Here is a 12,789-nt window from a genome sequence, read left to right as displayed (position 1 = left end):
CAGCCCCTAGCTGGTTTTAATCAGCACATTCCATTGGATTCTATTTCAACGTTGTTAAGAATAATTAGTAACTTCTAGTGGTACCCACTAGTATGAGTTTCTTTATCCCCTTGTTGACTCCATCAGTTGTTAGAGAAAGCACTAATTCTAACTCCCCATGACAACAGAGCCTTACTTCGTACATTAGCTATATGCTCAAGACTTGTGGGCACAGCACAGTTGTGAATTTATCAGAACTTGCCTTCTCCTTTGCTTTTACGAGGGTAAATGCCTCCTCCCCAGTGTGGATATGCTTGTACCCACAAGGGCCCAAAGAGGACATGGGGCCCCAGCAGCAGGAGCTTCCTAGCTTGGTTGCCGAACACCAAACCCAGACTCTGTAAGAGCATCAAGTGCTCCTGACCACAAAGCTGTATCTCCAACCCCAAATAAGTTACTTTCCTCTCAGTGGCAACAGTACCCGAAGTTTTATACCATTACCTTTGCATGTCTTCATGGGTGTTTGTGTGTGTGTGTGGGGGGGGGGGCAGGCAGACATCAGCCCTTGGTGGTGTTCCTCAAGGCACCTAGACTTATGGAGTGGGCTAGACTTGCTAGCCAGACAGTCCCAGGGACCTGCCCAGTCCACTTCCCATGGCTGGGATTACCAGCACATGCCACATGCCTGGCTGGTCTGTCTTCAAGCCTGCTTGCGGGATCCCTAACTCCCCTTACGCTGGCACAGCAGACACCACGAAGCACCCTGCCTGTGACACTTAACCTCCACCACACTTACTGGCTTTTAACTGTCCCATTACTTGTCTCAGCTTTGTGCTTATGACTGTGAGTAAAGTAGTGTGTCTGCCTAAAGTGAGATAACAGCGTAGATACAAGTACTACCTGCACTCTACAGCCCTCTTCAAAGGCAGAATAAAGTTCTTGAAGTCAGGAGTCATGGCACAAACCCTTAAAGCTAGTACATGGAAGGCAGAAGCAGGTGGATCTCCGAGTTTAAGCCCAGCGTGTTCTATACAGTGAGTTCCATGCCAGGGAGGAACATGAGACTTTCTCTCAAAAAAAAAAAAAAAAAAAGACAAAGTTACTCAGAGCATACTGTATTTTCACACACACACAGACCCCTTTAAGTGAACACTGAAGTGGAGTTAAAAGCGGTTTTCTGACGTAGGTGTGTGCGCGCACGTGCGTGCAGGCGTCCCACCCCTGAAGCGACCCCACATGGGTGCGGGGAACTGAGCCCAGGCTTTTGCAGGAGCCCTATGCCTCTTAGCCATGGGGGCCATCTCTGCAGCCCGAGAGTCCTATTCTTACCCTGACAGAAAGGGAGAGAAGCTGAAATGAGAGCAGATGCGGGGAAGACGCACAGGTCTGGCTGTGCTTAATCAGCTGCACGTGTATACTCATTTTCAGTTACTACCACAGAACACAGGTAGTTAATAACAAGCTGCAGGAAAGACTCAGCAGAAACCAATCAGTGCTAAATTAAAACAATATGCAGTTTAAAAATACTGACTTTATTCACAACCAGAAAGTTTAAAATCACACCATTACGAAAGTTTAAAAAAATATAGCACTCAATGCAATGAAATACTACATTTAATCATTTTTTAGAGACGGCAGACTTCTGCCAGTTTACATGTGAGAACTTAGCATGATCCAAACTCAACTATCCACTTCTCATATCTTTCAATGTCTGCAGCCGACACGGACTTAGAAACTTTCTTTAAAGCCATTTCAAAATCCTCCATAGTTGTAGGCATATGCATTTCTTCTCTTGAAAGATTACGTATTTCTTCTGGGGTTAGACCTTCAATACGTCGTCTCATGGCCATCAAGGATGCATCCCTAGGTTTTAAGATTTTTTTAAAAAAGCACAAAGTGTTACTTTGATTGAAAAAAAAAAAAACAAAACAAAACCAAAGCAAACAACAAGAACAACGGTAACAACAAAAGGTTAAATTCTCTAAAATCGTATATACATTATATGCATACATAATACTGCATTAAACCTTACACTGGAAAACACAGCCTACTCTTACTTGCTTTTTAGTAGTGCATCTTCCATAATGAAATCAGATCGTAGTCAATTCAAGAAATAAATGCTGAGTATAGTCCAAGATAAAGTAAAAAGGTACAATAAAGAAGTGTGTAACAGGGCTGGAGAGGTGGCTCTGCGGTTAAGAGCACTGGCTGCTCTTCTAGAGGTCCTGAGTTCAATTCCCAGCAAACACACGGTAGCTCACAACCACCTATAAGTGATCCAATACCCCTTCTGGCTGCAGGTGTGCATGCACACAGAGTGCTCAAACATTTAAAAATTCTCCACATAGAGAAAATGGGGCCAGGCAGGGTCTCCCTTTTCCTCTTATGGGAATTTCACATCAAGAATGTCTTTTATAAGCTGGGCAATGGTAGCACACACCTGGGAGGCAGAGGCAGAGCAGGCAGATATCGGAAGTAGAGGCCAACCTGGTCTACACAGTGAGTTCTAAGACAATCCCAGCTACACTCTTTAAGAAAGGTTCTATGTAGCCCAGACTGGCCTCAAACTGGCAGTGCAGACAAGGATGACCTTGTACTTCTGACTCCCCTGTCTCCACGTCCTGAGTGTTAGGACTGTAGTCCACCACCATATGGTATGTGGCACTGAGGACCAAATCCAGCAATCGCTTCACGCACGGCAAACAAGTAAGTATTCTACCATCTGAGCCACATGCCCCATTCTTTAACCAAATTCATCCTTAACTGCAGTCACCATGTATCCCTAAGAACAGTAACTTCATTTGTATACATTATCTCTGACCCTCATGTTCTAAATGATATGCCTACTTAGAAATGAGGAAGCAAAGACTGGAGAGATAGCTAGTGGTTGAGAGCACTGGCTGTTCTTCCAAAGGACCCCAGTTCAATTCTCAATAATAACATGGCAGGTCAGGACTGTCTGTAATTCCACTTCTAGGGCATCTGACACCCTCACACAACACACATGCAGGCAGAACACCAATGTACATAAAGTAAAAATAATATATATATATATAAAAGCCGGGAGCAATGGCACACGCCTGTAATCCCAGCACTGAGGGAGATATAGGCAGGTAGATTTCTTTTGAGTTTGAGGCCAGCCTGGTCTACAAAGTGGCTACAGAGAAACCCTGTCTCAGAAAAAAAGAAAGAAAGAGAGAGAGAGAGAAAGAGAAAGAAAAAGAGAAACAAAGACAGAAGGATTGAGGAAGCAAGCTAGTGTGGTGAAGACCCTCAGACTCAGATTAGGATCATGCCTTGCTGAAACAACTGGACAAAGTCTTATTCCAGTAACATTCAGGACACAGTGATTAAAAGACTATATTACTGTATCCCATGAGTGCATTAAATACACTTTAGTGGTTTCCCATCTAACATCATAGGGAAACAATGTTTCTTGAACTTGTAGCCTTTTTTTTTCCCCCAGTTTTTTGAGGCAGGGTTTCTCTGTAGCCTTGGCTGTCTGAGCTCAACTTTGTAGACCAGGCTGGCCTCGAATTCACAGAGATCTGCCTGCCTCTGCCTCCCAGAGTGCTGGGATTATAGGTGTGCACCACTGCGCTCAGCTACAAACCTGTAGCTTTCAAATGAACTGTGGAACATCAAATGCAAATATCTTGCCAAGGCCTGTTAACACTAACTTAAAACCAACTTGTAACCACAGTGTATGGTGGGGCTCTTCAATTTTTTTATGGCTCGGGATCAAACTCGGGGCTTGCACGTATTGGGCAAATGCTCTACACATGAGCTATATCCCCTGGCACATGTAGGTCATTTGCCCTAATATAATCACAATTCAAATTTATGCTTACAAAAATGAGAAAAACACACACCTGCACACGTTGGTAATATCCGCACCTGAGTAGCCTTCCATGTTTTCTGCTATGCTTGTAAGATCAACATCATCAGCCAATTCCAGCTCTCGTAGACTTATTTTTAAAAGTTCTTCCCTGCCTTTTGCTAATGGGAGAAACATTTGAAACTGTAAGCCTTCAAAGGAAACAGTTTTGCTTATTTTGCTCAAGCCTACTTTCTGATAGAGTTTTGAAGATGATCTCAGAATATAGCGCAGGCTGACCTTGAATTCACCATCTTCCTGCCTCAGCCAAAGAGTGCCGCATTTACAGGCATAAGTGACCATGTCCATCGCAAGCCCACACAGTAGTAAGAATTGTTTTCCAAGTCTTGGAGCAAACACACTTATCAAGTTATCAAGGCTCCCATGTTCTAGATGGAGCTCAACAGCCACACAAGGAAAGAATATGCATTTGCCCCTTCAAGGAAGAGCAGTATCAAATTAAACTGTAAAAACCACCTGCTGACTGCAGCCCCCATAAGAGAGTCATAATGAAACACCTGATGGTAAAGGAATATAGATTCTCTTCTCAAGACGCCGGCGGAGAGCCTCATCTATATCCCAGGGAAAATTAGTAGCTGCCAGAACCATAACCATTTTGGAAGGGTCATCATTTTCTGAAGCGCCTCCGACACCTGAAAGGGCAAGAAGAAGGAGTTACTGAGTGGGATTCATGAATAAAGCTCGGTTCCTTACAGACTACACGCTGTGCACTGTGATGCAGGGCATGTAGTCCCCGGGCTCCCTGAGACTCACGTGAGTGTGTGGCCCAAGGAAAATGAAGTTCTGCAGTGCACAAAAATATGACTCATAAAGGATTTAATGATAACACTAGCCAACTCAATTACGTGCCAAATTATTTTTGCTTTCAATCACTGGACATGGTGACACATGCCTTAAATCAGCACTTGGGAGGAAGTGCTGGGCAGATCTCTGAGTCTGAGGCCGCCACAGTGTACCCAGTCTCAGGACAACCAACACTATGCAGAGAACCTGCCTCAAAGAAGCAAACAAAAACAAACCATCAAGCTGGGTAAATACCACAGTGGGTAAGTGCAGTGGCGGCTCTTCCAGAAGACCCGAGTTCAATTCCCAGCACCACATGGCAGCCCATAACTATAACTTCAGTTCCAGGGGGCATGACACCCTCTTCTGACCCTCTCTGGCACCAGGTATGCATAAGATGCACAAACATAAATGAAAACAAAATACACACAAAGTATGAAGACATTTTAAAAAGTATTGCAGAGCTGGAGAGACGGCTCAGAGGTTAAGAGCACTGGCTCCTCTTCCAGAGGTCCTGAGTTCAATTCCCAGTAACTACATGGTGACTCATAACCATCTATAATGATATCTGGTGCCCTCTTCTGGCCAGCAGGAATACATACAGACAGACCATAAATAAAAAGAGAGAGAAAGGAGGAAGGGAGGGAAAGAAGGGATGGAGGGAGGGAAGAAAGAGAGAGAGAAAGAAAGGAAGAAAGGAAGGAAGGAAGACATACACTCAGGGAGGCAGAGGCGGGCGGACCTCTGTGAAGTTTGAGGCCAGCCTGGTCTATAAAGCGAGTCCAAGATAGCCAAGGCTATACAGAGAAGCCCTGTCTCGAAAAGCAAAAAAGTATTTCAAGTATATGTATATATAACACTAAGGTCAATTTGTTTGCATTTTATTTCTACTTGAGTTCTGTGGCTAAAAATAAGGGATCAATACTATACCACAGGCTGGTGTGTGGGTGCCACTATTTCTGACATGTATATCCATTTCCGCTGCTGATCTCTATGTCCTAAGTGCCTGCCCCTCTCGTTCACCTCGAGTGCTGAGCACATACTGAGCGTACTGAGCTCGCACTACAAGCAGAGCTGACTGCCTGGAAGAGCTTACACAGCCCGCTCCCACCCCAAGCTAATCTATGCACAGACATGTATATACCATCCATTTGAACCAGCAGCTCAGCTTTCACCCTTCGGCTTGCTTCGTGCTCTTCAGAAGTGCCTCGGCGGCTGCAGATGGAATCTATCTCATCAATAAATATGGTAGCTGGAGAGTAAAATCGAGCCTAAAGGAAGAAACCAAGCAAAACTTAGGTTTTCGGGGTCTGATTTTTCTTACTTAAAAATAACCCGAGGTTGAGGCTACAACCAAGTGATACAGTGCTTGCCCAGTATGCTTGCGGCCCAGTGGCAGAACTAAGCAACTCACAGATTAGAGACGGGCTGGAGAAATGGCTCTCTAGTCAAGAGTACTTGCAACTCTTGCAGAGAATCTGAGCTCAGTTCTGAGCCCCCAAATGGGCAACTTTCAGCCTTTTATAACTCCAGTTCCAGGGGACTGACGCCCTCTTCTGGCCTTTGTGATTCAGCACACACATGGTGCAGACACACACAAGGCACTCACCCACACACAGGAAACAAAAAGAAACAAATCTTTTAAAAAAACCAGAAAAGGGCTGAAGAGGCTGCCACACTGTACCTTTCCTCTAGCCTAGTGGAAGAAAAAAAGAGCATGGCATCCTATCTTAAGGATTTTTTATAAAATTGTATTTATTTGTGTGCATGCATATATGTGATGTAGCAGAGCACTGAGCATTTGTAAAAGCACAACTTGTAGGTGTTCATCCTCTTCCCATTGTGCGGGCTCCAGGGATCAAATTCTGGTTGACAAGCTTGGTGGCAAGCGCCACTGAACATGGTCCATCTTTTTTTTTTTTGGATAAAGACACTAATGAATCCCTGATGTCCTCAATGTGCTACACAGCTGCAGGTGACCTTGCGCTCACTCATACTGCTGGACTTCAGATGCACACCACCAAACACAGCTCTGAAACGGCTCCTAATAAAAACAGACACACTCTCCTCTCTATTATATAATTAAACTGGCTCTCTCTCAAAAACTGTGCCTGTGTGTATGTGTCATAAAGACAGGGTTATCGTACACCTTATTAATGATATGAACTTGGTAGTACATTTAGAGATATTGTTAGGTATTTTCAAGTTCTACAAAAAGCTTGGTTGAAACCATTTCAATTCCTTTATAGAGTCTAAGAAAAGAAAATCATGTTAGATGACTCCCTTTTTATTTTTTTGAGACAGGGTTTTCTTGTCTGTCCTGGAGTCAATTTGTGGACCAGGCTGGCCCCTGAACTCACAGAGATCCACCTGCCACTGCCTCCCAAGTACTGGGATTACAAGTGCGGACCACCATCGCCTAGCCAGACGCGGTGGGGGCACGCCTGTAGTCCTAGCACTCTGGGAGGCAGAAGCAGGTGGGTCTCTGTGAGTTCAAGGCCAGCCTGGTCTACAAAGTGAGTCCAGGACAGCTAAGGCTACACAGAGAAACCCTGTCTCAAACAACAACAACAAATCATGGATATTTTCATTAAACTTAAATGGTCTTATTTAATTACAGGCCTTTGAGGGCTGAAGAGATGATTCAGAGGTTAAGAACACTGGTGCTATCCCAGCATCCAAACAACAGCTTACAATAATACCTAACTCCAGTTCTAGGGATCTGATGCCCTCTTCCTGCCTCCTTGGGCACCAGACATGGGTGCACTTACACACTTGCAGGCAAAACAGCCATCCACACAAATAAAAATAAAAATACAGACTCTGATTTCCAGACAAATTCCCAGCACAAAGGAAGGGAAGCTGGCACATAGTCTCCTTCTACACTTAGGGATAGTTGGCAAACAACACAAATCAGACTCCATGTTTTTAATGACTGTTTTCTTCTTCTTCTTCTACTTCTGCCTCCTTTTACTTCTTTTTTAAGAGAGAAAGATGGGACTGGAGAGATGGCTCAGAGGACCTGGATTCAATTCCCAGCACCCACATAGCAGCTTACAATAGCCTATAGCCCCAATCCCCAGGAATGTGACATCCTCTTCTGACCTCCTCAGGCACTACATGGTTCTTAGGACATACATGCCAGCAAAACACCCATAAACATAAAAAAGGGAAAAATACTTCAGTTTTTTGAAATGAGAAAAAGAAAAGATGAAATTGGTTGGGTAGAAAGTAGGGAAATCTGGGAGAAAGAAGTTGAGGGACAGGAAAAAAATATGATAAAAGTATACTGTATAACCTCACAGAATATTTCATAAAACGGAGGCCTCGACTGAAGGACCAGAGGTTCAGTGTCACCCTCAAACATAGGCAGAGTTTGAAGCCGCCCTATGACGCATGAGGCTCCGTCTCAAGAAACTCAACTAATTAGCTAGAACAAAGGCCTCACGCACTATTATACACCCACTTTGAGAGATTCTGGAGAAATGAAAACACGTTAAAAGAATTATCTACCTGCCATAGTGGCAGATGCCTATAATCTCAGCATTCAAGCAGATGAGGCAGGAGGATTGCTGTGAATTTTCAGCTAGCTAGAACTATATAGCCAAGACCCTGTTTCTAAATGCAAAATAAAAGTGTCATCTCAAGTTACAAAAGAGGCAGAGGGTTAGGTCTGAGGAAGAGCTGAACATGGCCCTAATTGTGGATTACAAGGACAAGAATGCCAGACTATAGGCTCTGGCCTGTGAGTCAGTCAATGTTCATTTGTCATAGCACACTCTTAGAGTTGCATAGGGCTGTAAGTGGAGAGTGTGCTCAAGGTCCTTGGTTTGGAGAAAAGAATGACGCAAGCCAGCTCCTAGGAGGAAGCCTCTTCCCACAGAAGACATTCGTTTACCTCAATATAAAACTCTACAGTTGAAATCACAGTCAATAGCCAGGCAATGGTGATTCAAGCCTTCAATCTCAGCACGTGGGAGGCAGAAGCAGATGGATTTCTGAGTTTGAGACCAGCCTGGTCTACAGAGCAAGTTCCAGGACAGCCAGGGCTACCCAGAGAGACCCTGGCTGGAGGGGCGGGAGTAGGACTTAAAAGAGTAACAGGTAACATCAAGCCCCAACAAGCCAGTATTTGTATGAAAGTTTACTTGCTGTTGCTGCAGAGGTAAACTGCACTTGTTCTTTGGGCCTATGAGCTTACGTGTGCACAGGCATTAAGGATGACATGCACATGGAGGCCACAGTCAGTCTTGGGGGTCTTACCTTAGGTGCTGTCCACCTCCAATTCCGAGATAATGTCTCTCACCGACCTGGTGCTCAACAATGCCATTAGGCTGGCTTGCCAGCACAGCGCCCCAGGAATCTGCCTGTCTCTGCCTGCCCTGATCTGGGGTTACAAGTACATACTACTATAAACAGTATTTCTTATATGAATGGTAGGGATTGATCTCAGGTCCTGACATTGCATTGCATTTTCTCAATTAAGCCATATCCCAAGCCTGTAGACTCTATATTAGTGTCTTCTAAATAAAGAAACGGAGGCTCAGAAAGGGAGGAATCTACTGGCAGTAACAACTAGGAAAGTGACAATAAGGAATTGGAACCCAGACATTTTAAGCTTAGTTCTTTTAATTTTGAGATGTAGGCAATACACTTTTCCTTCTCAAGTACAGAGAAAATAATTCTTTTTAAAGTTACCAGAGATTCTCCATTAGATTGCTATTGTGCTATGGACTATTAATAAGCCATTAAGATCCCGATAAAACCTGCCTCCTCCTGAGCTGGGGAGTGGTAGTGTACACCTTTGACCCCATCACCCAGGAGCAGAGGCAGGAAATCTCTGAATTCTAGGCCAGCCTCGTTCTATAGAGAAAATCCCAAAACTCTACAGAGAAACTCTGCCTCAAAAAAACCACAAATAAACAAGTAAATAAATAAATAAGCAAGCAAGCAAGGAAAAATTGCCTTGCTTATGAGTGGTCAAAGTCCAAACGGAAGTAAATATAAACCAAAACAGGAAGAAGCTTTCCAGAAAATTGATAACTTGAAATGATAATGTAGCTTGCTTCATTATTAATTAATTATAAATTAATAATTAACGTTTTTTTGAGCTTAGAAAGTATAAGATCTGGGATGGTATCACATGATCACCTAAGACTTTTTCCACTATGATTAAGTATGCATGTCTTCCTCCTCTCCAGGACTGGCTCTCAGTATCTGAAGGTGCAAGACAAGCTGCCAAGGGAGAAAAGGAATCAATAGTCCAATCTAGTTGATACATCTAACAACACCTCTACACCTAAAGCTCAAGGATATCATATAAGAGGAGACAGAAAGTCCGTAAGAGCCAGAGGACCAGGGGGTGTGCTGTGAGACAGTGTCTTCCAGACACAAAAGGAAAGCCTTACACACCCACAAAATCATAACAACATGGCTGCCTAAATAAAACCTGCACAGTAACACCAGTTAATATGCCAATGTGATTGGTGGAACTCCCCCAAACGTCACCCTAAAATAAAGGGCTACAGGCAACTAATGGCTACAGAGAGGAGGAGAGTTAGTTTTTTTTTCAGAGACAAACTCCCAACTCCCAACAGGTTATCCAATCCTAAGTGGTCAGCACTAAGTATCATATACACATGAGAGAGATGGGGGTGGGAAAGAGAGAGAGAAATGTCTTTGTCACCATGTAATAGTGTACTGCTGTCCTAACATATAATCAATTCCACTAGTTCTTAGAGATAAGAACAAAGGAATCAGTAAAGTTTAACGAAGCCCTTAAAAGGCAGCCAAGTTTAATACAAACACTACTAGCACCTGTAGGATTACATTTTTCCTATTGGCACTAATTTGTGAGGTAACATTAAGAAAAAGAAAAAGTTACTGTTCAGAGGTCATGATGGACAGCAAGATGGCACCCATCGGGGTCATCACATGATCCATTCCCTGACAGATGGGTCAGTCCTAACCTTGGTGCCTCAGAAGCTCTGAGATCAGCAGGGCCATCCTCTCACTCTTCTGTAATCTCCTTAATTTAATATGTAGCTACTTGTTTATTTGTATGTATTTATTTTTTCTTGTGTGTGTGAATGTATGTATGTATGTATGTATGTATGTATACACACACACACACATATATGCCACTGTCCTGGAATTCACTATGTAGACCAGCTTGGCCGCAAACTCATAGAGATCCAGCTGCCTCTGCCTTTCAATTGCTGGGATCAAAGGTGTGCACCACCAAGCCTGGCTTTCCAGCATTCTAAAGTTAAGTATATGCCTAGATTTGCTGATGCATCGAAGACCAGACACTTCAGAAATAATAATTTTAAAAAATTACATTAGAAATACAGAAGACAGCCTGTTTCTCAAGAAATAAGGAATTTATCCAATGTGGAAATCCAGAATGATCATTGTGGCTGTTTGTCATCAGACAAAGAGAATTATCTTTATAATAAATGACTTCCAAAATGCCAAATAAAAAATTGTATCTTAGGGGCTGGAGAGATGGCTCAGTGGTTAAGAGCATTGTCTAGTCTTCCAAAAGACCTGGGTTCAATTCCTAGCACCCACATGGCAGGTCACAACTGTCTGTAATGCCAATGAATATCCCCAATTCCAAGGCATCTAACACCTTCACACTAATGCACATAAAATAAAAATTAAATAAATCATTAATACAAAAACTGTATATTAAACAACATTAAAAATATTCTACAAAAAGAAGGAAATATAGAAAAGAGAGAGAGAGAGAGAGAGAGAGAGAGAAACTTAAAATAACAACCAAAGAAAAGAATTCAAACACTGGGTCATTAAACTCAAGGTAGGGGCTGAAGAGATGGCTCAGTGGTTAAGAGTTGTTACTGCTCTTTTGGGCAACTGGAGTTTAGTTCCCTGCACCCACCACAGGCAGCTCACAAACACCTGTAACCCCAGCTACAGGAGATTCAGCAGCCTCTTCAGGTCTCCACAGGCACCTGCACTCATGTAGCCTCACACACACACACACAAATGCACACAATTAAAATCAATCTTAAACTCAAGGTCCTTAGCATAGCTGATAGACTAGAAGTGCTCTAACTTCCCTAACTTCTTCAGACTCTCATCTTTGGCTTGTTAAAACGCAGCACTTACGATGCCATAAACAGTGTGCTGTTTACCAAACATAACTATGGAGCTGGCAAGACTGTTCCAGCAGGTAAAAATCACGTGTTGGGCAAGCGGAATTCACTAAGGTGGAAGGAGAGACCCACCCCACCTGACGGCCCTTGGATGCCCACTTCAGCTTGGTGGCATGCACATGTCCCCTCTCCATCTCATATGCATGTACACACACAACAGAACTTAAACCAACTAGCCATAATTAAACTCATAGCACCTTAGTAATGCTAACCCCATAGTGTACGCACACTCAGAAAATAGCAGATGTGGCTCCACCTCTAGAGGAAAAAAGACAAGCAGAAACCCAAGTCACATGACTATAAAAGGATGTGTCAAAGGCACAGAGTCAAGCCTAGGCAGTGCCACCGTCCGTGTAACGGAGAAAGTGGAGTCAAGAGTCTCTGTTGGAGCGGCTCCAAATGTTACCATTTCAAACAGGAGCCGAACAAGCTTCTCGGACTCTCCTCTGTATTTGGAAGTCAGGGTTGATGAAGAGATATTGAAGAATGTCGTCTTGCACTCTGTAGCAACTGCTTTAGCAAGCAGGGTTTTCCCAGTGCCAGGAGGGCCAACCATCAATACTCCCTGTAGGGGATACAACAGTGTAAGAAAAGACTTCATCTGCCATTGCCATTTCCTTCCTTTTGACTTTTTGTTTTGTTTTGCTTTTAGGATGATAAAGACAAACCTGGACTTGTGCTCTTGGGCTCTAATGACCACCCTTCCTCCATTCTCTGAAGGAGTGGGACTATCTGTGGCCACCACCTTGTCAGGTACAACAAGCTTGTCCTTGTTCTAACTAATTATACCAAGTACCAAATTTCACTAAATTTATATGCAACATTGTGACAAAGAACAAAGAGAAAAATGAATATTTCATAACAATATTTATTCATTTATATAGTGTCTCACTAATTTATCCTTGTCTGTCCTAGAACTCACTATGGAGACCAGGCTGGCCTCAAACT

At 43.3% G+C, this 12,789-nt stretch overlaps 1 protein-coding gene across 2 annotated transcripts in view; it reads right to left on the bottom strand.

Moving 5' to 3' along the window:
* Nucleotides 1-1,490: 1,490 nt before the first annotated feature.
* Nucleotides 1,491-12,789, bottom strand: part of Katna1 (katanin catalytic subunit A1) — a 36,876-nt gene continuing 25,577 nt past the window's right edge. For both annotated transcript variants that reach the window (XM_060373574.1, XM_060373573.1), the window contains exons 7-11: nt 12,248-12,406; nt 5,805-5,931; nt 4,375-4,509; nt 3,852-3,978; nt 1,491-1,842 (exon numbers count right to left, since the gene is read on the bottom strand). In XM_060373574.1, the coding sequence (XP_060229557.1) occupies nt 1,644-1,842; nt 3,852-3,978; nt 4,375-4,509; nt 5,805-5,931; nt 12,248-12,406 (747 nt within the window). In that variant the 3' untranslated portion in view covers nt 1,491-1,643. The remainder of the gene's footprint in view (nt 1,843-3,851; nt 3,979-4,374; nt 4,510-5,804; nt 5,932-12,247; nt 12,407-12,789) is intronic.

This window comes from Meriones unguiculatus, chromosome 20, assembly GCF_030254825.1.
Source record: "Meriones unguiculatus strain TT.TT164.6M chromosome 20, Bangor_MerUng_6.1, whole genome shotgun sequence".
Classification (NCBI taxonomy): Eukaryota; Metazoa; Chordata; class Mammalia; order Rodentia; family Muridae; genus Meriones; species Meriones unguiculatus.
This window is presented reverse-complemented; position numbering and strand designations above follow the sequence as displayed.